We start from the raw sequence: 24215 nt of genomic DNA, 5'->3' as shown, positions 1-24215 counted from the left end.
CAGATCTGCAAAAGAAAGCCAGTTCAACATTGTATTCGACAGCTTCACTTGACGCTCAGAATATGAAACTCAACGCCCCAGCTTTTAAGCTCTGGCTTTCAAGAAAGCTGAGGTACCTCTGAATTGGCACTTCTGGGTCAGCCTTGTTTCTAATATTTGCCTCTCTAGGACAGCAGCCGAAAACTCAGCTATTGAATCTCCAGTTCAACTACTGAAACTCACTCTGCTATTTGAGTGCTTGTATATTTGTGTCAATGGGGAACACTAAAAATTGTCCTTGCACTGTAAAACGACTTTTTGATGTCACTTCTTTCATTAATACAAAGGCTAGATACTGCTCTTGAAAGAAGTTGCTACCCATTACTAATGAAACTAGCCTTAAAATTCTGCTCTCTGTCTCCACAGTACGTTGGACGCTGACTCGGAGCTCAGAAATATGCCCCGCAACCTTTGTTTCATAGACGTAGTGAAAGCGCTATTTTAAAAACTAAATAGAGAGAGAGTCCCAACGCTTTTTTCAATCTACTGGAACGAGCACTTGTTCAATGTTGCTGCCTTCTGATTCTACGTCAGGCTTGGAGTGAAACGTAAGCACCGGGAAGCGTTCATCTTAAATTTATCCTGCTAATTCACTGTGGGTATACTTGAACAACAATATCGTCATTGACCGTCTTTGATATTAAAGACTTTTGATGCTGCAATGGTCACGTTAAGATAGACAAATTCACTCGTCATGTTAAGATAGGCAAATTCACTCGTCGTTGACTGAGTAACTCTCAGCAACAATGATTTTATTTAATTTTAGCAAGGGGCTTTCGAAGAACTATATACCAAGGTCATCACTCCATGCCGAGCAGCATCACACTTCGTTGAGGGTTTGTTTTTGCAACTAGTTATAGGGATTAGATCTCTCTGACGGCGTAATGGCCTTCGTATATCAAAGAGCCTTTTACACTTGAAGCGCGTTAAAGAAAGTTTTTGTATAGCTTTTTTGGGATGAACGGCTCGCTGATGTTTGGGGTTCAGACCTCTCTCTCAAGGTAGGATTGAAGCATGCCAACAGACGTTTCATCATACTCCTTCAGTGAAACGTCTCCTTTCTCTATGACTGTGTTTGCTTGAATAAATTGCCTCCTTGGCAACTTCTTTTCAATGACGATCGACCTAAATTGTGCAAGTTCAGGATCGACAGTGCTTCTTTCAACGAAGTACTTGCTCCCTTGTTCAACATCACCGGATGATTTGTATATGTGAAGGTGAGTCAAGTAATCTCTGACAGCATTACGACCGACATTTTCAATCATAGAACGGTTTAAATGAATCTTGAGGTCAGAAAAATCTGGCTCGGAGTGTGAGAGCGTCAAGAAGCCCTTGTCGCCGCTGTGTTTCAAGAATGTTTTCATAATCGAAAATCTTGCTTGCATGTGAGGTTGGCCCCACTTTTTGGTCGAAGGGTCCCAAAACTCCAAGGCCAGCAAACCGGCGCGTGCCATTTGCAAGTAGCCAGCATATATAATGTTATCCTGATCCTCTTGCGTCTTGAAACCAAAGATTTCAAGAAGCTCGCGATTTGTAATCAGATACATGGCAATGACTTCCGCACGACATTCTTCAAATGCACCAGCAAGCTGGCCAAATTTGGAACCCCATGTCTCTCCCTTTTTGTAGTATGTAGTCACAGGTTTTCCTTCAAGACCTAGCGGAGGATTTTCTTTATCAAAATTGAACGTGCCATCATCCAGTTCGCTCAACAGCTTTCCGGAACCATGGCCCAACAACTCGTGAATACCAACTTGGACTTCAAATGAATCGCTCTGGAACTTTTCCAAGATCTTGCGGTCGTCATCAGTCACAAAAGTGATGGGCATTTTAGACCCTAGAGATGAGCTCAGAATGTTTCCTAAGGAAACATTCTTGAATCCAATGTTTAACCTAACATCATCATAGTTCGGAATGTTAATACCGGCTGGAATTCCACTACCTGCAAAAGTCAAGACCTCCAAAGAAGTGAAGTCTGGGGGTTGGAACTTGGGCTTCTCAAATTCTTTGTCCCAGGGCAACAAAGAAATGAACTTTCCAGCATTCTGGACCATAGTTGCAAACTTCTGAGTGCGCTCTTTGTTTTGAATCGCAACCAAAGATTCAAATTCACCAATTATACCAGATGGCTCTCTGTATGTCTCGATAAAACCAACGTTTGTTTCAATGACTGGAGATAAGTCCTTAACCCAAAGTTTTTGGGAATCTTTGTGCGCGTGAGATGAACCGGTTTCGAAGTGCTTAATATAGGCATCTAGCATGCTTTTTTGGGTATCATTAGCCGCATAATCGCGAGCTTTGCGAAGGTAGTCTGCGATTAAGCCCATTTCGCGGGAATGGTCGCCAAACACAAAAATAACTTCGGCTCCATTCGAGAGTTTGACTGGTGATTTTGGGTATTCAGGCAAAGTGTAGTTTGAAACCTTTGAGGCAACGAGGATTTCGAAATTGTTGCTGCTTAACTTCTTGATTCTTGTATTCTCGGGTAAGATTTTCAAATGGCCAAATACTTCGTCTTTCAAAAGTCTCATATCTTCTGGCGACACATCTCCAAAGTAATATGAGGAACAATGACCCTCAGAAGGGAAACCAAGCAATGCGCACTTCTCGTCGACATGGAATATGCCTTTGGAAACAACATCGGCCCATGTTTTGTAAGGACAGGACTTATTTGAGGGCTTCGAATTTTTGTCGATGCCGGCCAATTCTAGAAGGCCCATAATAAATGATTCCGAGCAACGGGGGACAAACTTAAAATCGCCAAAGGATTTATAGTTACCTAAGTTGGAGAGGAACTGAGAAACGTATTCCAGGTATAAGTCAGTTTCTTCGCCCTCTGGGTAGGTACCCTTCAACTTTTCATGGATGGTCTTGATCAGGTCGTAAATAGATTCACTTTCGTGAGAAACCTGTCTCAGCACAACTCTAGACCCTGCGTGGGAAGCTTTTGACATGTAGTGAGCATAAAATTTTTCGTCACGACTCAATTGCGCAAAGAAATCCTTTGCGCTGAGCATTACGAGCGGGGCCTTATGATCGGCCAGGTACGTGCTCTTAGCCATGATGGATGATTTTGAATAGGGTTTTGTTCCTTTTGCACTGCGCAAAGCTCTTGAAAGACCACTTTTTAAGGTCCTTAACATACAAGAACGACCGCTGCTCTTTAAATACTTGCAAAGAGCAATCTGGCGGAATCTTATGGATGAGCCTGCTGTTCGCGCGACCAATTGGATATAATCGCCGTTTGGTCAGACGGCTGACCCTGAAAAACGTCTTTACAAGTCATGTGATAGAGAACGCTTTCCTCTCAATACTTTAAGGGTTGACAACGTTCAAATACAAGATCCAGGGTTCAACTTATTAACAGGGTATGTGCTCTCTATATGATTACAAAGTGAGTTTTTCTCCCTTGGCCTTCTTGGCTTCACCATACTTCTTGACTCTGATAGCCTGGATAGCGATGAAGCCGGTAGTGTCGGTGGGCAAGAAGCCAGTCAACTCGTCCATGGAGGACTCAGTTGGATCGTAGAGGTTCTCAGTCTCGGAAGATCTACCTAGAACAATGACGTTACCCTTGTACAGTCTGAGTCTGACTTGGCCATTGACATGAGTCTGCGAGGGAGCAATCATTGACTTGATGAAGTCGAATTCGGGGGTGAAGTAGGAACCGTTGTACATTAGTCTAGAGTATGTTGGAGTGACAAACTGGTCTCTCAAATGGCGGACTTCCTTGTCTAGTACCAGACCTTCCAGGTCAACGTGAGCCCTTCTCAAGACGGTCAAAGGAGCCTGCTCGTAACAGCCTCTAGACTTCAGGTTGATGTAACGATCCTCAACGATGTCGATCCTGCCCACACCGTTTCTTCTAGCCAAGTTGGAGGCAGTCAAAAAGACGTCTAGCGGCTTGGTAACTTCCTTGGCCTCGCCGTCCTCGGTAAATGAGATCTTGACAGGAATACCCTTCTCAAAGACGATAGTTAGGTCCTCTGGCTTGTCTGGGGCATCCTGTGGGTCAACAATCAGCTTCCACATGCCCTTAGGAGGAGTGGTGTCGGGGTCTTCTAGGATACCAGCCTCGTAAGAGATGTGAGCCTGGTTCTCATCGGTAGACCATGGCTTGGCCTTGGTCTGGGTGACAGGAATGCCCTTCTCAGCAGCGTAGTCCAACAGGTCCTTTCTGCCGGCGAAACGCTCAAAGAATGCTGGGTCTCTCCATGGGGCAATAACCTTGACGTCTGGCTTCAAGGCGTAGAAACCTAGTTCGAAACGGATCTGGTCGTTACCCTTACCTGTGCAACCGTGGGCAACGGCGAAACAGCCTTCAGCCTCGGCGACGTCGATTTGCGCCTTGGCGATCACTGGTCTAGCCAGCGAGGTACCCATCAGGTACACATCCTCGTATACAGCGTTGACTTGAACGGCTGGGAACAGAACGTCTTTGACGAAGTCCTCTCTGCAGTCAACACACACGTATTTAGTGGCACCGATAGCCATGGCCTTCTTTTCAGCGGCATCGAAGTCCTCTTCTTGCCCGACGTTGGCCATGAAGGCCACAACCTCGTAGCCCTCTTCCAACAACCAGGCGAGAATGATAGAGGTGTCCAAACCTCCGGAGTATGCTAGACAAACTTTTCCCTTAGACATTGAGCTTGTATTTGTGCTTGTAATGCTGCGATTAAATGCTGTTGAAGGATGAGAAGGGACGACGTCTACTGCCCTCTTTATATGCCATTGGTATTTCAGGAATTCGGATAAAGGCTTCTTTCTTATCTGTACACCTGTTTCTAAGGATAGTGAAATGAGTCAATGTTGACTTTTCCGGTATAGGCGTGTATCGTGACCATGAGCCTGGCGGTCAGCAAGTTCACAGGCGGAAGCAGTCAATTAACCAATTCCCGAAGAGTCACAACTGATGCGGCTCATAAACTTCTCCATGTCGCGGCGCTACAGTTTCTGCTGAAAGGCCAAGTTGAATTTCGCCGTTAAGCTTATCGCAGCCTCTAGCTCGTGAAATAAATTAAATTTCTTATCAGCAGGTCACGAGGCTCCCAAAAGCTATGGAGCTTAAAGTTTCCTCTAGGCTTTGACGCGCTTAGAAGGTTTTCCTGGCACGTGATATGTTAAGTCAGATGTGTAGTCTTCGCATAAAGCCGCGAGCCCAAGCAAAAACAAAATTGATGTGGGCCAGTTCTCTACTGTAGTTATATACAGACTGCCTGGATGAAAAACTGGGAGTGTCCGCTTTCAGAGGTTCAAAATTGAAGTAATCACAGCTCACAAACTAATTTCAGGGAGGCCGTCGTATTAGCGAAGAGCTCATCGCTGCAATTGCGTCTGTCTTGAAATATTTAGCCTTCGTATTTCAAAGTTTGAGCATACTTCGATTAGCAACAGTGTTAACTGTGCTATCCTCCATGATTATTATACTGGCGCAGAGGGTATGTGATTGACACAGCCGCTGAGCGCGGCGTTCAAAGTGCGCCAAAAACTCTGGCATTTGTGTTTGTAGACATCTGTAGTTAACTTTCACGGTAATTGTTTATAAGGTTCTTAGCTCAGCACGTCGATTAATTGCTGCCAATTCCCTTGGTCCATTTGCGTGCTTTTGAGTAAATATTGCCAGTTATCTCTATATAGAGCCCAACACTGGCTTCTGAGTTTCGAAACACGCCTTGCAACATATATAATCCAGCTTTGAAATTATCGCGTAAGCGTAAGCGAACGTGCCGAGACCTCAACACACTGTTCACAGAATTTTTTATTCTGGCCTTTTACGGAGCGTTTGTTCAGAAGGCCACCGTGACTTGAAGCGAGCCACGTTCGCGGCACACCTCGGCCCCGGTAAAACATTCCTTGACCTACTGCACGCCTGACCTAGGATCTGCGTCGCTTTAACGCAGTGTTGTTTTAGCAAGAGACAGGTGATGCCATCGCCGGGTACGAGCTTGCAGTCTCCGCTTAACGAAAGAAGTGGGTGAACTCTACCATGCGCTGTATCGCGACCATCGTCATGCCACCGGTGGTTCTATCGCATGCAGGCGTGAGGCATCGCGGCACAGGTGGCGTGCGTTTTTCAAGTCTATAGCTTTGACCCAAACACTAATAGCTTTGAAAGCGGAGCAGGCCTTTTGACCTTTGCACAATGAACCAGAGAAGTATCTTTTTTTGAGTACTAAAATACTCAGGTTAACGGTTTCTTCGTGCAGCATGCTGGAGGTGCGCCTTCAAAGATAGCGTTCTACAACATCATACGCGATGCTTCTTGCACAACCACCAAGGGTTATTTTAGGTCCTTTAGTTTTGCTTCTGTAGGTCCCTTGTGTTTGCGAGCCTTTGTTAGTTCAAGCGAAAGGAATCATGTATTTTGTACAGGGAGTAGCGCCTTTACACATTTAGTGTCAATCTGTTTTCCGGGGCACCAGAAAGGCATAGATCGATCGCCTCAAATGTCTCAAATTTTGATTATCTTGCAATGAAATGCAGTGGATTGGGTTGCAAGCACGGCTCTTCTTGAGGGGGCGCTTTATTATGTTATCGGTACATTGAATACCGTTGTGTAGAATGAAAGGCGGATAGTTTTCAGAACCGTCGCGGGTCTAACCATGTGTATAGCTGTTAGAGGTTCTAGATACGAATAGCTTTCGAGGCACTGCTGGGATCTGCAAGCGTGATTTTGGGCTATTTTTCGGGGCCAGATTCAAAAACTTGTGGCAAAAAAGGTTAGGAACAGAACCTAAATGTCAATTGAAAGAGCACATGTAATGTCAAGGAGATGAAGATCTGGAGATCGAATTTTAGGATGCTCGGCTCGGGCTTTATAAAAGGTGCGAATTCAGCATCACTGACCTTATTAAATTGAATTTTTAGCCCATGCTCTTATTTCAAGATACGATGAGAAGCTCGCTACTCCAAGCGCCGCTAATGAATACTTGACGTTAGAACCATTGGGCGTGCGGCAAGCACATTTTGGCAACTCTTCAAGTCAAATGTGTTTATTCGTGCCATCCAATCAAATCTTCAATCGCCGTAATTCTTTGTCTGCTCGCTGCTGAAGCTCAGCGGCTAAATTGAGGGGCTTTAAACTACTACTTTGTGTCAACGTGTGGTGAGGACCTCGCAGGGGTAGCTTTAATGGCTCGAGAATTCGCCAAAAAGATTAAACGTTGTCTCTCAGCTAAGAATTGTTGCAGCGCGTCTCAGCTCAGAGTTCAAGATGCATGGCACTGGTAATGGCGAAGGATGCTATTGTAACGATATCAAAAGGAAATTGACTGGTGCAGCTTTCTCCTTTACTCTCGATTGAGGTTGTTGAAAAGAGCATGGGCAAAGCACGCAGCCACAGGGTTTTGGTGTATGCTCGAATTTGCAAGAGCGGAGCTCCAATTACTTTTGGTGCAAATGCATTGTACTCAACAGCAACGCTGCCCTGCGGTGTCAGTTGTGCAGTGGTTTAATGCGGTTTCGCCAAACTTCACGCTGGTTTGAAGGGTTGAGCACAACGACCTGCTTCACCGATAATCACATCGCTTTTAAAACTGTTAACGCGCCGATAAAGCATCGGCGAATTGACGCGAAGTCAAGGCATTTGGATCTGAGTTTACGCTCTTACTCGTGCTCGTCCGAGACATACCGAAGGGTCTTCTTAATAGCCCTTAATTTAATTTTGTTTGAAATATAATAAAAACGGCTCTCTAGAGCGTTGTTAGAATAACTACTTTACAGTGAGTATATAGAAGGTTGCCTGACCTTCGCTGTTGGTTTATGCAATATATTTTGGATGACTGTGGGGACTAAGTCCGGCCAAGCACTTATTCGCTGTGCTCGCCTTCCTCCTTTGGAATGTTAACACCCTGCAGATCCTCGATCATGTCTGGCAAAGTGTCCATAGGAGCGTTCTCGTAGACAATCTGGTAAACGGCCTCGAACAGAACGAATTCATCGGTCTTACCGCACTCGGCCAACCACTCGTGGACCTCCTTACATGTGTGAATACCCTGGGCGGACTGGCCGTTCAACAGCTCCTTCTCGCACTCCTCGGCAGACTTACCAGTCTTGGCCATGTGGGTGGCGACTCTGACGTTTCTACCACCAGAGCAGGTGGTGATCAAGTCAGCAACACCGGCGGACTCCTGGTAGTAGGTCTCGACACGGGAGTCTGGGAAGAACATCTGACCGAACTTGATGATCTCACCCAAACCAACTCTCTGGATGGCAGCGGAGGCGTTGTTACCCCAGCCTAGACCCTCGACGAAACCGCAACCTAGAGCGACAACGTTCTTCAAGGCACCGGCAACAGAGATACCAGCGACATCGTCAATGACGTTGACGTGGAAGTATGGTCTGTGGAACAAAGCCTTCAAGACGGCGTGGTCGACGTCCTTGCCCTCGCCCTTGAAGTCCTTTGGCAACTCGTAGGCAACAGTGGTCTCGGACCAGTTCTCCTTGGCAACCTCTGGGGCCAAGTTAGCACCGGAAAGGGCACCACAGGTGATTCCGAGCTTCTCGGTGACGTAGGTGGATAGCAGCTTGACACCGTCCTTGGACACGTCGAAACCCTTCAAACAGGAGATGGCACGGGCGTCCTTCTTGATGTTGCCCTGCAACTGGGAGACAATGCGTGGCAAGAACTGGTGAGGGATGTTGAAGACCAGGATGTCGGCGTCCTTGACGGCAGAGACCAAGTCTGGGTTGGCGACCAGGTTCTCTGGCAGGTCGATGTTAGGCAGGTACTTGACGTTCTGGTGCTTGGTGTTGATGATCTCGGTCAACTTCTGGCCGTCGACGGTCTCCTCAAACACCCACATGTCGACACGCTTGACGAACAAGTGTGGTCTTAGCGCAGCGTTCTCGGCCACAACCTTGGAGATGGTGGTACCCCAGTTACCGGACCCAATCACGGTGACTTTGAAAGGGTTTTCCACGGCTTGCACGGATTCGGATAGGATGTCGTGGGTCTGATTCAGTCTGTCGGCAGCGGACATTTTCTTGTATATGCTGAAAGGGATGCTCTGGAGTTTCCTTGCTGAGTGTTTAAAACGGTATAGCGCTCTAAACTGTGTAGTGAAACTAGAAGTTCTAGTGATTCTGGAGATTGAAAACATTACAAAGAATGAAACCCCTGATTGGATCTATTATCTTTGTCTTTATATATGCTTTTCTGTTGGAGCAGCTGTCCGAATTTGCTGCTAGCGGCCCCGCCCCTGCCCGACGGCCCAATTGTCGCAACGGGAACGCCAGCAGGGCCAATCGGACGTTTGACCCTCAAATTTTGACCCGGTGACCATCAGGTCAGGCCATGGTACAAAATTTGCCGGTCATTTGACCTGGTGACGGCTTGTCCTAGGCCCAGTTTTCGGGTCTATCATTCTTTCTTTTTTTAGATCTTGACCCACTATTCCGCAATTTGTCCACTAATTTTTGTCCGCATGCCTGAGGGCGCGGGGCCGCGTCGGCCAAGCTGCGTCCCAGCCCGCGCGGCTGCCCTGTTGGGTGTGGGTGCGTACGCGTGTACGTCAGCGGGGCGCGCGAGTTGCGTCTTGCGATGGCCATATCCAGAAGCTGAGGGACAGATCACGTGGGTTCTATGCAATCTCGGGATTCCAAATGCGAAGCGCGGAATGCGGAATGCGGACCACAGCATGTTGCCAGGGGCGACAGGAAGCCTTCTGAGGAAGCTCGAGGCCGGATCGGGGCCGGCGGCGGCGACGGCAGCGTGTTTGAGCGGCTAGAGGGCGTGGAAGCTGTGCAGCGGGCTCCGCCATTGTCCAAGAGGGGCTAGCGCTGAGTCACTGCGGGACGGCCGGAGAACATGCACGTGAGAGGAGGCCGTATCACGTGCTCCGGAGCTCGCATAAGCTGCTGGGCGGTGTCACGTGCACCCCGACTGGCTTCCCGCGCGGGACGTGCGGGTGTGGGTGCTGCCGCAGGGTTTTGGACGCTGTACAGAAGAAATCACTCGGCAAGCGCGCTTCTTGCCGAAGTCGCGTTGGTGTCCACAATGCGCGTGCGGGTGCGCTGGCCGATAGCGGGTGCAGCACAAGCGCGCCCTTCGCGGCGGCCAAGCGTTTGAGCCGCAACGGTTGCGCACGTGACTGCGGAATTTTGTCGCCGGGCACGTGCCGCGCACACGTAGTGTCATGTGATGTGACCCAGGTCAGAGCCGTCCCTGCGTACGTGGGCAACCAGGGGTGCACGCCCCACGTGGCAGCGCAACGGAGAGCATGTGCGGCCCCGTGACAACGCATCAGAACACCGACCCTTCCCCGAAAATATGTCACTTCATACGCACGCATTTCGCAGTAAAGATTTCATGGCTTCTGCGGAGGTCTTCACCTCTACCGTACCCGCACAAGCACCCCGCGTCGAACTCCACAGATTCATGGCTTCCCCCGGTACGCTTCTCAGCGTGCGAAGGACAGTATGGCTGTTCTCGCTGATCCACGCCATCTCCGGCCGCCCCATTGCCCACGTTGCCGAAAACGACGAGATCCAAGAAGCCCGCTTCGCAACTTTTCTCAGTATTTCCGTGCTCCTCGTGCTGCTGGGAGGCGTGTTTGCTGGCCTGACTTTGGGCCTGATGGGCCAGGACGAAGTCTACCTGAAGGTCATCAGCACGTCGGGCACGCCAAGGGAGCAGCGCGCCGCCACAAAAGTCCTCAACCTGATATCCAAGGGAAAGCACTGGCTCCTTGTCACGCTGCTGCTGTCCAACGTTATCACGAATGAGACGCTTCCCATTGTCCTGGACCGCTGCCTCGGAGGCGGCTGGCAGGCGGTGGTCTCTAGTACGGTTCTCATTGTCATTTTCGGCGAAGTAATACCGCAGTCCATCTGTGTCCGGTATGGGCTGGAGGTCGGGGCGTTCTTCTGCCCGTTCGTTCTGGTCCTCATGTACGCCATGTATCCGGTCGCCTACCCCGTGGCACTTCTTCTGGATTGGATCCTGGGAGAAGACCACGGCACCATGTACAAAAAGTCCGGCCTCAAGACTCTGGTCACCCTGCACAGAACCATGGGCGTGGACCGACTCACCAACGATGAAGTCACCATTATCTCGGCTGTTTTGGACCTAAAAGAGAAGAAGGTGTCTGAAATCATGACCCCCATTGTGAACGTCTTCACCATGAGCGCGGACGCTACGCTCGACGAGAAGACAGTGGGGGAGATCTTCAACTCCGGGTTCTCCCGTATCCCCATTCATCTCCCCGGCGAGAAAAACAACTTCATTGGCATGCTTCTGGTCCGCGTGCTTATATCGTATGACCCTGACGACTGCCTCCCTGTGTCGCACTTCCCGCTGGCAACCTTGCCTGAGACCTCGCCTGACACCTCGTGTTTGAACATTCTTAACTATTTTCAAGAAGGTAAGTCCCACATGTGTGTGGTGTCGCAAGAACCCGGCAGCTCCTCGGGTGCCCTCGGCGTGCTGACATTGGAAGATGTGATCGAAGAGCTTATTGGCGAGGAAATTGTTGATGAGTCGGACGTTTTTGTTGATATTCACCAGCGCATCATGCGCGAACAACCAGGGCCTCTTTCAAAGAGGCATATAACCTCATACCTGCATTCACTGTACAAAGTTACCCAGCGGCACTCGGTTGATAACACGGGCGAAAACTCTCCCTTGCTCGAAGAATCTCCAGACCCGGTCCAAAAGCCCAAAGTCGCGCATCATGTTTCTGGCGTTGTGCCTTCCAATCTTGCTTCCAATCCACTTCATACCCAAAATCCCCATGTCAAAGTCAAGAGGCAGATAGACATCCCAGGACACCATCTCAAGTTGAGTTCACCTGGCTACGGGGGCACAGATGTATCGCCCAAGTCTACAAGATCTGGTTCCATCAACTCTGCCCAGCATTCCGATACCTCGATTCTTCGAGAGCATTTGGGTGCGGCAAAGAAAGCAATGGCTCATACATTGGAGACCGGAGAAAGTACCCAGGCCGTCACCTCGAAACAGTCTACGCCTGCTGAAGATGTTGGAAATTTGTCGACAATCTCGCATGAAAACGCTGCAAGCACTTCAAACTCCACCTCCGATCGGCAGCCAAGCGAGCCAGCTTCTGAAACACAGCTCATATCTTCGTCGTACCGACCAAGTATCAAGGGAATTGTCGAGAGTGTTGTGACTGTCAAAGGTGTCCCCAAGACCATCATTGCACCTGCCAAGGACTGGGACGAGTCTCAAGGCGTCGTTATCAACGAATCTAACAATGTTCATGAGAGCGGCGGCTCTGGTGACGATAACATGGCACATTCACTCTCGAGTAGGCCGTCCAAAAGCCGCAGAGGCAGCATTTTTAGCCTCTTCCGTCAGGGAAGTTCTGATGGAGGGAGTAGCGCAAGCATTCGAGGAAGATCTGCCCAAGCATCCTCATCCTCTGACCGAGTGGAGCCAGAAACGCTACTCAGCGATGAGGCATACTCCCTTAGAAATACATCTCCCCGAACAAGGTGATGTTGCTCTCTAGCGTTGATGGCAGGCAGGTTCTCGAGTCACGTTTTGCCCGATGTCTTTTGTAGATTTTGCACTATATACGAATTATACCGGCTTTACTCGGTCTGCTGTAATTATAGACCTGTGAAAGGGTAATCAAAGACCTTTGGTTTGCTGCCAACTTTTGGCAGCAAGTGAGCTCAAGCGAAACGGACAATATTTGTACCACCTTGCTCCGAGTTTATCCGTCTATCCCACGCAACCCTCGACTCCGCGTTGAGCTCGGCTTCGTCTCCGTTGAATCTGTATAACACCACGAGGAAATGCCTCGACAAGAACACCTTAGTGCGACGCCGAGTGCCAACGAGGCGTCTTCGATAAAGTCGAATGGTTCGACTTCATCGCTCACCTCTCACTTTTTTGGCAAGAAACACGGATTTGGGCTCGGAAAGTTGTTCAAGGGAAACAGCCATTCCTCAAACAATGAATCGGGAAAAGAGCTCCTAGGTTCCATCTTATCACCAAAACACAGTAATTCTAGCACTAAATCTCAAGATTCATATCAGAGATTAAGGTCAGCAGTCCCGATGATGGACCATCCGCAATTGAGTCACGCCGAGGCAAAACATTTGCACAATCCTCATAACTACGTTTCGTTTGGCCCGAGCAAGAACAACTCAGCATATTCATCCCAAACTCATGTAGCAAACTCCGTGTCTCCTTCAGCTCCCCATATGCATCCTGCACAGATAATGCAACGACAAATCGAAGAACAGCAGAGAAGAAACACCCCGCCCAAGCTTGCACACGAGAAACCGAAGAGGAAAGTACTGCATTTAAAGAGATTCTTCAAAAAGATCCATGGGGAAGATGCGTCTCCTCAAAAAGCGCAAACGCCTGTGGCGGTTTCAGGGCCCGATTCTAAATCAACTGCCAAAACACTATATGAAGCCGATAGTGCCCGAGAGCTTATTGAGAAGTATGGAATTCCGGGGAAAATGATTGGAGAGGGGGCCTCGGGGTCTGTTTCGGTAGTCAAGTCTATGGATGGTAAACTATTTGCTGTGAAACGTTTTCGGGCGCGTGGAACCAAAGAATCACAAATTGAATATTCAAAAAAGGTTACCGCTGAGTTTTGCATTGGTTCAACGCTACACCACTGCAACATTATTGAAACGTTGGACCTGCTACAAGAGGGGCCAAACTTTCTCGTGGTAATGGAGTATTGCCCATATGACTTTTTTACTTTAGTAATGAGTGACCTCATGACAAAACATGAAATAGCATGTTATTTCAAGCAGATTTGCAATGGGGTGGCTTATCTTCATAAAACAGGTCTTGCTCATCGAGACCTGAAGCTTGACAACTGTGTTGTCACATCACAAGGAATCCTGAAATTGATCGACTTCGGTAGCGCTGTTGTTTTTCAGTACCCATACGAGCAGGAAATCCTCAATGCACGAGGCATCGTGGGCTCTGACCCCTACCTAGCGCCAGAACTACTCACGTACCCTTCCTACGATCCTCGCCCTGTTGATGTTTGGTCGGTTGCTATCATGTTTTATTGTATGACACTCAGGCGGTTTCCGTGGAAGGCGCCTCGCGACAAGTATCAGTCTTTCAGGTTGTTTTGCGAGGAGACTGACAATGAAAAGGACCCTACCAGGGGCGCCTATAGGCTTCTTAAGTTGCTGCCGCGTCATTCGAGGCATATCATCGGCCAAATGCTACAGCTAGATCCCAGAAAGAGAATACTGATGAACGAAGTAATGGCTGACCCGTGGGTTGTAAGCATTGAGTCCTGCGAACTGGACGATAAAGGGGAGCTCAAATCTGCAGCAAAATCACATAAGCATCACTTGATAACGGAAGAAGAGCTCACTGAATTGAACCTGCAACGCAAGGAGGAAGCCAGGCTTGCCAAACTGCACAAAGAGGCAGGCGAGAGTACTGATGTCCCAGAAGTTTTAGGAAAAGAAGCTGCGGCTGTTCCAGAGAAGGATGGGCACCCGCAAAACGTGGGAGTGAGTACGCATTTAGATGATGGGACGGCTGCCAGTCAAAAGCCAACTGGGGAAAATGTTACTCAAGCAGTCGAAGCTAAGACCACTTAATACACAAGGACCCCGAAGGCTTTTCTTAGGGTGGCAGCCGCAAGCTAGGGTAGATTACAAAATTCATTTATAGTGTTGAATGACGCATTCGTGCGTATCATTCGTATACATACACTATGCAGGGGAGAAGGACACAAAGAAATAAGGATTACTTCAAAGCCGCTCACACAGCTACAATAAATTACCAGCCATACTCAAAAAGCATGCTAATGGACTCACCATTGTGAATTCTCCGAATTGACTCACCAAAGATTCGTGATACGTCAAGAACGTGGACTCTGTCACGACCAAGGTATTTCACTGTTTTTTCCTGTGGCACGGTATTGGTTACGATAATTTTGTCAATAGCGCTCTGTGCTACCCTATTCAAAGCGTCACCCGAGAAGACACCGTGAGTGATCATGGCATATACCTTTGTCGCACCCTGATCTTTCAAAAGCTTTGCAGCTCTAGTAATCGTGTAAGAGGTGTCAACCAAATCATCGACTATAATGCAAGTTTTGTTGCGCACGTCACCAACTAGCATAGTGGTCTGAATGTACTTGGATGAGGAGTATTTTATATCCTGGGAACTTAAGGCGAGGGAAGAGGGGGTCGAAATTAAGGGTTTGTTCGAGATCGATGCACCACCACCAGAAGTTAGACTGGCATCAGGGGGGCCTTTTGGAAGCTGAGACCTCTTCTCCTTGTGTATTAACGCGAAAGAGAGTTCCAGCGCGTCCGCAATAGAAGCCGCGCGCTTGGCACCGCCTGCATCGGGAGAAACTATGACGGCCTCTTTGTAGTCTGGTATATTGTACTGGATATAGTTTTGAGCAAGTGGCTTGCAATACAAGTTATCAACTGGAATGTCAAAAAAACCCTGGAACTGGGCGTCGTGCAGGTCCATGGTAATGACGTGGTCGGCACCGGCGGTCGTTAACAGGTTGGCGATCAGAGTGCCGGATTGTGCCACCCACAGTTTGTACCCGGCGTTGTTTGCGTTGAAAAGCCACCCAACTTCAGTGCTGTTGTCCTTGCCTTCTGGGACCATTGGAATACGAGAGAAAGATGGGGATTTGTGTACATCACCGTCGTCGAGTTTGCGGGGAGTGGGTTGTTCAAGGACTTGGGTCGTACTTTCTTGTATTTCAATCACTTCGTTGAGAGCATCTGGGCCGGTTGGTGATGCAGGCTTCAGTGTTGTGAGGACAGAAGGAACTGGTGTGCCAGGGAAGCTTTCAAAAGTGTAGCTTTCCTTTGGCTTCGAGATCAAAGGTGCGCCTTTGGCCGTGTAGGGGATATCTGGTTGGCGTGAATAGCAGAAGTATGGCATCACCGCAGTGACGCGACTAGCTGAAGCGGTTTTGCAGGCGTTAAGAAGTATTAATAGCTCCATGAAGTTGTCGTTGACGTGCCCGCATCCACTCTGAATGACATAGACGTCCTTTTCGCGCACAGATTCGCCAATGCTTATACTGGTCTCTCCATTGGAAAATTTGCCCAGTTTAGTTTCCGAGGCTTTGATACCCAGGTTGGCGCAGATCTCATTGACCAGGGAAGGGTGTGAACTGCCACCAAAGACCAATATGTTATTCATATTTCAATTTGTATTCTTGGTTATCTGATGAGCTACTGATATATCAAATTTTCGAATTTCAGTGAGCCCGGGATATACTATCTGAAAGTTAATCGGGCCTGGGCAGACTGCGCAAACTGTAAGCGCAAAGGCTCACTAAAGCGTTAATCGCCAATATGTAAAACAAAAGAAGACTATAAGCCATCAATTTATAGGTCAAACAGGCCCTATCCAGTCTTATTTATTTTGTCACGTGACACGGAATTATGATCTTGAAAGGTCCACATCCGCTTTTGCAAGTAGATCCGAAATTCTAACCGAGAGAAATTTGTGAATAGAACGGTAGGCCATGCTGAGCGCGCTTTTCATATTCTCCTTGCGAGGGGAGCTCCTGATATCGAAGCACGTTAGGAGCTCCGTGCCGAAGTCAATGTCTGAGATCTTTAGGATTCAAGTCATCAATAATTTAGACGTGCGTTCTCCGGTACTAACCCTTGGATCTACCACCTTCCATCATGTGAAGTCCCCAGGGAATTTATGGATAGTTGCGGTAAGCCGATCTAATGCAGACAGTGCGGCGATCTGGGAGTTTCTGTACAAGCTCAGCGCACTTTTGGAAGCATTCGGCCTTCACTCCGAAAACGAACTCAAGGAAGATTTCATGACATGCTACGAGCTATTAGATATTGTGCTCGAAGACGGGGTACCTGTCGATACGGAATTGAGCAGTGTTGCGTCGAAGATGTCGGTGAAGCCTTCGGCGTCTGCAGAGAGAATCAACACGTTCATTGAGAGCGGGAACGGCGGAACCAACCGTATCCTCCCGGTCGCGCAATTTTTGAGAGCAAGATCAAGCAGCAGCAACCTGCATGACTCTCATAGTAAGGTTCCGTCGAACATCCCTTGGAGGATGAATGGTATCAAGTACAAGAAAAATGAGGTTTTTCTGAACGTTAATGAGCGCATTAGCATTCTTGTTTCAAAAGACGGTTCGATCTTGAAATCGTATGTGGATGGTACTGTTGAAGCGACGACCCACTTAAGCGGTATGCCGGTCTGTCGCTTTGGCCTCAATGACTCGCTGTCCGTTAGCACGCCCTTTGGCGATAACGAGTCTCCGACAACTAATAAAAAAGCCATACCTAAAGCAGCCGCTGGCAGCGTTATGCTCGAGGACTGTAAATTTCATCAATGTGTACAGCTTGACAAATTCCAATCCGAGCGAACCATAAACTTCATACCGCCTGACGGCTCATTCGAGCTCATGAAATATCACGTACGCGAGAACTTGAACTTGCCATTCAAAATCACACCCGTCGTGACTTTGTTCAAAGCTAACTCAATCGACTACAGGGTAACTATCAAATCCCTCTTCCCCAGCAAGCTGACTGCCAAGGATGTGCAACTACGCATACCGGTTCCCCCCGAGACTGTTGACTGTCACATTAGCACATCCAATGGCAGATGCAAGTTTGTGCCTGAGGAAAGCGCCATCATCTGGAAATTCAGCAAATACCAGGGGCTGACCGAGAATAGCCTTTCGGCAACGGCAGTGCCTATGAAGGACTCTGCGCTGAATATTGACCAATGGTCCAAGCCGCCAATGTCACTGAAGTTTGAAATTGTTATGTTCAGCAACTCCGGATTAGTTGTTCGCTTCTTTGATGTTTCTGAAGGAGACCGAAACTACAAAATGGTGAAATGGATCAAGTACCTTTCGAAGTCGGGAGCGTACGAGGTCAGGTATTAAACTCCTCCCAACTTCACAAATAGGACTCGCACCTTCTTGATTCCTGGGCCTCGGTCACTAGCTTGGCAACAAAATAGCTACCGAGGGGCAAACGGACATTACATAGGCTAGGCATAAAAAAGTGTATGGAATACTTTATAGCATCAACGCAAGAAATACAATCTGCTGGAAGAGCGATTGCTTTTGTTTGATGGTTTCCTTTGGATCATTGGTTGTTTTCCCATGGGCTATATATTTTTTTTCGATCCACTATAACCGATTTTAATGGTTCAGTCTCTTGAAATGAAATTAAACCTAGCTAAAGGCTAATTAGAGTGAGGTACTGTGGTTCAGGCTAGGAGTCTTGGCGTAAAATCCTATCCTTGCTTTCAGAAATGCTTCCTAGCTTAGGTATACGCTCTGGTCACAGGCCTTTCGCTTTACGCAATCTAAATCTATTGACTAGCGCTAATTGGCCCAAGAATAAAGGAATATGTTCAGTAATCCAAATCGCTAAATTCCCGCGCCAAGCCAATATCGCCAACTTCCCCAGTCTTGCCAGCCAACAATTTTTGATACAAAAGCGAAGTTTCCACAGGGATGCGATCCTTCGTTCTCCCTTTCAGAACGGAAGATTTCCCGGGGAGGGCAAGTCGCCATTCAAGCTCTACACATTTCCTCCCTTACTAGGCATTGTTGCCCTTATTGGGACCATCGCATTGCTATTGGTCGTTCTCCCCTTAGTCTTTACGTTCTTATTCCCTCTTATTATAGCAGGGATAGCGGTTTTCCAGTTCAAAAGATGGCAAAACACCACCCTACTCGGCCAGCTACATCGTTGCTTGCTCGCTACAAAAATGAGCATCAATTATAAAACTGTTTGGGGCTTACAAACACAAATGTTCGAGTCGCTTTTAGGAAGCGACGGCTTCGCTGCAGGCTCATTTCGCGGCGTAATGGACGAGATACGGAGTCAAAAAATCGATGCTGCTAATTCGAAACGCCGGGCTGATGAAGCTCTGGCATTTCTGGATAGACGAGTACTGGAGGCCTTTAAAAACAATGAGCTTGGCCTTAGAGATTTCTTTTTGGGAAGCGATGCCTCCACCTGGGTAAAAAAAGGCTATGATCTTTCCTTAGCTACAGATACTCCAAGGATAAGAGGACAAAGCATCAATAACTCACTTGTTATGACCATCTCTTATCCTCTATATCTTTTATCATCCAGCCAAGAGCGAAAATTGATCGCATACGTTGCTATAGGGGTTCTGGACGATAGCATGGCTGGGCAAACAGGCTCATTCAAGTTTGTTGAAGAGTTGGCGTCGCAAAACAAAGAATGTCCTATGGTTATAAGCATCAGACCGGCGCGGTCTCTGTATGCCAAACAATTTGTGTTGAAAGACTACGGTGAAGCCAGAGGAAAGCCCACGTCGGCATATTATGTGCGAACAGCAGATGACGGTCACCGGGAATTTACGTACCGAGACGCGGACCACAACATTTAACGGGGGCTCTTAGAGGTTTGTTCATTCGAAATAATAGCATCTTGTCAGCGGCGTCAGAAAATATTTTTGATTGGCATTACACCAAAACTTTAAGTTTAAACAATGGATAGGATTCCCATCCGTTTCCCTTTCAAATATTGAAATAGACGCATGTGGCCATACAGTTGACCAACAGTAAATCTTAGGCATTTGGAGCTGCAACTACCTTCTTTTAGCGAAAAATTGTTTATACTTCAGTTTAAAGGTGCTTGAAAGCCTTCTAGAAGCAGGAATCGTCAGAAGGCTTTCGGAACGTGTGCGAAGCAAATAAGGAGTTCGTTGGGATGAAGCTGCGTGTCTAGCGACACCTAGGCGCGAGGCTCCGTCATGCTCTTTTTAACGATCCGAATACTTTTGTACTCATGTATGTAGATGTTATGGGAATTGAAATTTAGGTGAGAATAGAAAAGGGGCTCGTAACAAATCGCATAGGAGATTAAACCAGCCCAAGAAGGACTATAAACAACAAAAATGGATCTTAGGACTCCAATTGGTATGTTACTTTAGTGATCTGACGGTCCAGATCCGTCGAGTTCTCACTCCATTCGATAATTGTGCTTTTGAAACTAACATTCGGACTCCAGTTCTCGATCAAGGCACTGGTTTTGTGAAGATTGGGCGCGCCGGGGAAAACTTCCCGGACTATACCTTTCCTTCGATTGTGGGGAGGCCTATTCTGAGAGCTGAAGAGCGTGCCAATGTTGTTACCCCGTTGAAAGATATCATGATTGGTGACGAAGCTAGTGCTGTGCGTTCATACCTTCAAATCTCATATCCCATGGAGAATGGTGTAATAAAGAACTGGTCGGATATGGAATTGCTTTGGGACTATGCGTTTTATGACCAGATGAAGCTTCCTTCAACTTCAGGTGGCAAGGTCATGCTAACTGAGCCTCCGATGAACCCATTGAGGAATAGAGAACAGATGTGTGAAGTCATGTTCGAGAAATACGATTTTGGTGGGGTCTACGTGGCTATTCAAGCGGTTCTCGCTCTTTACGCACAAGGTTTGTCTTCGGGTGTTGTGGTTGACTCTGGTGATGGTGTGACGCATATTGTTCCGGTCTATGAGTCCGTGGTTTTGAACCATCTAACGAGAAGGCTGGACGTTGCAGGAAGAGACGTCACAAGACATTTGATAGATTTGCTATCCAGAAGGGGTTATGCTTTCAACAGAAGCGCAGACTTTGAGACTGTACGCCAAATAAAAGAAAAGCTAAGTTATGTGTCCTACGACTTGGACTTGGATACCAAGCTTGCCAGAGAGACAACGACTTTGGTTGAAAACTATGAACTTCCTGACGGAAGAGTTATCAAGGTCGGATCCGAAAGATTCGAAGCCCCCGAATGTTTATTTCAGCCCAATTTGGTGGATGTCGAACAACCTGGTGTCGGGGAAATGTTGTTCAACACAATTCAAGCCGCAGATGTTGATGTGAGAAGTGCCCTATATAGAGCCATCGTTTTATCAGGTGGCTCTAGTATGTACCCAGGCCTTCCATCAAGACTGGAAAAAGAATTAAAACAGCTATGGTTCACACGAGTTCTTAGGAACGACCCATCACGCCTGGAAAAGTTCAAGGTTAGAATCGAAGACCCTCCCAGAAGGAAGCATATGGTTTTCATTGGTGGTGCTGTTCTTGCAAACATTATGGCGGATAAGGACCATATGTGGTTGAGTAAACAAGAATGGCAAGAAATGGGGCCATCAGCAATGTCAAAATTCGGACCAAGATGAAGCATATCTGAAGTGGTAAATAAGAACTAACTAACTTCATTACGAACCTTGTAACAGACAACTGACCCGCTTATCACTGATGAGCAAAGTTCGAAGTATTATTAACTTCCCTGAGTATATCTTAAACTTCAAACTACCTTCTATAATACAAATGCTACATGTTTTCGTTATTAATTTTCACAGCCTAAAATCTGCTAATCTATGCCAAACATCTTCAGCCAACTCCTCGATTTTCTCGTTGGAAATCTCTCTCTGGTTAGCACCGTACTTCACGGAGTTTTTGATCAGGTCCCGTATGAAAAAGTGTGTCACCGCAATAGGCTTAACAAATGGGCCATTCAAAACTTCATCAACGGACCAGCGCTTTTCAGGATTCCTTTCTAAACAGGCTTTCATTGTATCAATCGCAGTTTTTGGAACCACGTCCCCGTTCGAAGTTTTCTCGGGATAAACAATTTTAACCTCCGGATTCATGATTGCGAGTAACCTATTTTGGCCTTGGAATCCACCGTAGGGTGGCCTACCATATATCATCTGATATATTATACACCCGCAAGACCAAATGTCCGAAGGCTTACCGACTTTCCATCTATTCTGTTCAGCCGGCTGACCCTGGGTGTAATTCATAGCAACAAGAGCTTCAGGCGCCATGTAGTTCGGCGTTCCGATTTGGGTTTCTCTGTAAATATTCACTGTGTGTTCTGGTACTGCGTTTGCGATCCCAAAGTCGATGATTTTCAAGATCCCCTTCACAAAGACGAAATTTGCGGGTTTCAGATCGGAGTGCACTATTCCTGAGTCGTGCACCACCTTAACGCATTTTAGCATCTCTTGAGAGTGAAATCTCACAAATTCGACGTCCAGACCCATTCCCGACCTTAAGGCTAAAGTGTGCGACAGGTCGTGGTCTCCACATTCCATGACTTCATACAAAACTCCGTGATCCATCTCATGATCGATGAGCTTCACTACTCGCGGTTTTGTTTCCAACTTTTTCAGTAGCTCAATTTCACCTTTAAACCCCTCGATGCTGCTGTCATCAAACTCATCAAATGACACCCTTTTAAGTGCATAGACTTTATTGTTTGCAACATTTTTGACCTTGTAGACTTTTGATGATCCACCCCTTCCCAAAAGCTCCAGCTTTTCGTACTCTGTACCGTTGACATAAATCGTTGGTTTTCTTCTGTTGTAACTGTCACCACTTGTAGCAGGTGGCTTGAGAGGAATACTTTCTGTCGTTTTCAAGGGCTCAACAATCTCAACGTGCTTCCTTTCGGGAACAGCAGGCGGGCTGCGATGCTTGAAACCATGATTCGCAAACCGCTCTTCTTGGACTGAATGTTCGAATGGAGGCCTGTGAATCCCTCTTGCTTCTTCTAAGTTCTCAGTCGAGTACTTTGTTCTTTTATTTTGAAGTTGGTGGTAATTGCTGTTGATGTTGATGTTAGAAAGGGCTTCTCGCCTTCTGATAGATCCAAATGTATCGCGCTCGGGTCTCTCTATATTTTCATACATTTCACTTGCCCTTGGACTTGTTCCATCCCGACTAGGAGCTGTCTTCAGACCTTTCGAGCTAGAGACGGGTGAAGACCACGCTTTGGAGTCGTTATTTGTGGCATGGTCACTAATTTTTCTTCGAGGTTGCCGCTTCGGTATAGATTGCTCACGTTTGATGAGGTCAACGTGTTTCAGAAGGGGCGAGTTTGAAAGTGAAGCAGACGTCAATCTTGTTTGAAAGGCGTCTTTAGCGGCGATGTTTTTGCGAAGAGCTGTTTTCCTGTTTTCGCCCTTCTGCCGTTCAAAATAAAGCCTCGAGATGTTCGGCAGCTCGGTAGTTGGAATATTGTGCTTTTTGAGATATTGATATGGATTCAAGTCCCCGAATTCAATATTATCATAATTAATGCTTGTGTGGTCAGTAGGAGCCGCGCTGTCTTTCTGTGGGGAGCTGGAATTTTGCGATTCATAAAACACGTTATACTCGTTTTGGTGAGCAGTAGCGCCGGCGCTCGATGAGTGGGAAAAATTAGCCTCCTGCTGGGACACGTTGGATTCGTCAGCAAGTTCGCTATGATTGGGGGTGCCTGTATTAGAGGACGCTCTTTTTGCGGGACCAAGCAGGTTGAACCTAGAAGAGACAAACCTTCTATTTCGGCGTTTCGAGCTCCTTAAGGAAAGCTCATCTCTCAGTGTCTGCTGCATGCTCTTGACTCTTGACCGGCTTTTTTCTAGGTACATGTCCTCGGGTTTGCCTTGTTCTGACGGCGTTTCGGGATTGAACGTTGTCATGCTTTGCTGGTTGTGTTTTGAAGTGGCAAACATGGTAGAGTCAGAGTGCTCCTCAGAATGGAAAGTTGAGTACGGGCCTGCAACGCTATTGTTGGTGTTGCTAGAAGAGAACTCTCTAACCGCGCCGAAAGTTTCAGGCCGCGCTGCAGCCCGAGGCGGTTGGCTGTACCTTTTTGCGTTTGAGACGCTTTGATTCCGAGAGTATGGGTACGGCTCGACGTTTTCTTTGTCAGAAAGAAGGGCTGAACCGAAGTTGCTCAGTTTAGGCGGACCCAGCATGTTCTCGTCGTCCGAATCGTCCCGAGCCAGGCTCTGTACAGATGTCCTTCGCGCCGGGAACTCCAGCCTCCTGTTGCTCGGTGCACCAGGAACGGAAGATCTCACAGTATAGCTGGACATTCCTTTCCCAAACGATTCATAGATGGGATGTTAGAGCTGCTCTCAGGGCCTTGACGATGTTGTTAAACAATAGGTAATTACAAGCCCAGGACAAAGTCGTGAGATAGCTTCAGGTCCAAGCGGAAATGAGAGTCCTGTCTGTAACACGTATTAATCAGCCTCTGAGCGCAACGAGAGGTATAGTAAACGTGTTTAAGGTCTGTTCTCAACGCAAGCTCTTAACACGATGATGTACCTCCGCAGTGTTGATTTATTACGCCTTGTAAACACTTAAGATCTAGTATAATCATCGCTAGCACATATAATTATATACGAAACACAAAAAATCATGCCCGAAAACTGTTTTATCCTCTGGCGACGCGT

General features: G+C 47.4%; 10 protein-coding genes across 10 annotated transcripts; 5 read left to right on the top strand and 5 right to left on the bottom strand.

Moving 5' to 3' along the window:
- Window positions 1–1022: 1022 nt before the first annotated feature.
- KLTH0F06666g (dipeptidyl-peptidase III) lies at window positions 1023–3182 on the bottom strand (the record flags this gene model as incomplete). The annotated part of the gene is made up of 1 exon (XM_002554448.1): window positions 1023–3182. The coding sequence occupies one exon, from the start codon at window positions 3180–3182 to the stop codon at window positions 1023–1025; it is 2160 nt and encodes a 719-aa protein (XP_002554494.1).
- Window positions 3183–3426: 244 nt separating this feature from the next.
- On the bottom strand, window positions 3427–4683 carry ARG1 (argininosuccinate synthase; the record flags this gene model as incomplete). The annotated part of the gene is made up of 1 exon (XM_002554447.1): window positions 3427–4683. The coding sequence occupies one exon, from the start codon at window positions 4681–4683 to the stop codon at window positions 3427–3429; it is 1257 nt and encodes a 418-aa protein (XP_002554493.1).
- Window positions 4684–7847: 3164 nt separating this feature from the next.
- On the bottom strand, window positions 7848–9140 carry KLTH0F06622g (glycerol-3-phosphate dehydrogenase family protein; the record flags this gene model as incomplete). Its single annotated transcript, XM_002554446.1, has 1 exon — window positions 7848–9140. One exon carries the CDS (start codon window positions 9138–9140, stop codon window positions 7848–7850), a length of 1293 nt encoding a protein of 430 aa, XP_002554492.1.
- A 1169-nt stretch (window positions 9141–10309) lies between these two features.
- MAM3 (Mam3p) lies at window positions 10310–12496 on the top strand (the record flags this gene model as incomplete). Its single annotated transcript, XM_002554445.1, has 1 exon — window positions 10310–12496. The coding sequence occupies one exon, from the start codon at window positions 10310–10312 to the stop codon at window positions 12494–12496; it is 2187 nt and encodes a 728-aa protein (XP_002554491.1).
- Window positions 12497–12798: 302 nt separating this feature from the next.
- RTK1 (putative serine/threonine protein kinase RTK1) lies at window positions 12799–14589 on the top strand (the record flags this gene model as incomplete). The annotated part of the gene is made up of 1 exon (XM_002554444.1): window positions 12799–14589. One exon carries the CDS (start codon window positions 12799–12801, stop codon window positions 14587–14589), a length of 1791 nt encoding a protein of 596 aa, XP_002554490.1.
- A 181-nt stretch (window positions 14590–14770) lies between these two features.
- PRS5 (ribose phosphate diphosphokinase subunit PRS5) lies at window positions 14771–16168 on the bottom strand (the record flags this gene model as incomplete). Its single annotated transcript, XM_002554443.1, has 1 exon — window positions 14771–16168. One exon carries the CDS (start codon window positions 16166–16168, stop codon window positions 14771–14773), a length of 1398 nt encoding a protein of 465 aa, XP_002554489.1.
- Window positions 16169–16496: 328 nt separating this feature from the next.
- APM4 (Apm4p) lies at window positions 16497–17897 on the top strand (the record flags this gene model as incomplete). Its single annotated transcript, XM_002554442.1, has 1 exon — window positions 16497–17897. One exon carries the CDS (start codon window positions 16497–16499, stop codon window positions 17895–17897), a length of 1401 nt encoding a protein of 466 aa, XP_002554488.1.
- A 374-nt stretch (window positions 17898–18271) lies between these two features.
- On the top strand, window positions 18272–19384 carry MRX9 (Mrx9p; the record flags this gene model as incomplete). Its single annotated transcript, XM_002554441.1, has 1 exon — window positions 18272–19384. The coding sequence occupies one exon, from the start codon at window positions 18272–18274 to the stop codon at window positions 19382–19384; it is 1113 nt and encodes a 370-aa protein (XP_002554487.1).
- Window positions 19385–19894: 510 nt separating this feature from the next.
- Window positions 19895–21161, top strand: ARP2 (actin-related protein 2; the record flags this gene model as incomplete). The annotated part of the gene is made up of 2 exons (XM_002554440.1): window positions 19895–19916; window positions 20008–21161. The coding sequence occupies 2 exons, from the start codon at window positions 19895–19897 to the stop codon at window positions 21159–21161; spliced, it is 1176 nt and encodes a 391-aa protein (XP_002554486.1).
- Window positions 21162–21338: 177 nt separating this feature from the next.
- On the bottom strand, window positions 21339–23852 carry MPS1 (serine/threonine/tyrosine protein kinase MPS1; the record flags this gene model as incomplete). The annotated part of the gene is made up of 1 exon (XM_002554439.1): window positions 21339–23852. One exon carries the CDS (start codon window positions 23850–23852, stop codon window positions 21339–21341), a length of 2514 nt encoding a protein of 837 aa, XP_002554485.1.
- Between the last annotated feature and the right edge of the window lie 363 nt (window positions 23853–24215).

Source organism: Lachancea thermotolerans, assembly GCF_000142805.1.
Source record: "Lachancea thermotolerans CBS 6340 chromosome F complete sequence".
Classification (NCBI taxonomy): domain Eukaryota; kingdom Fungi; phylum Ascomycota; class Saccharomycetes; order Saccharomycetales; family Saccharomycetaceae; genus Lachancea; species Lachancea thermotolerans.
The sequence above is the reverse complement of the archived record's forward strand: the minus strand, read 5'-3'. Positions and strand labels throughout refer to the sequence as shown.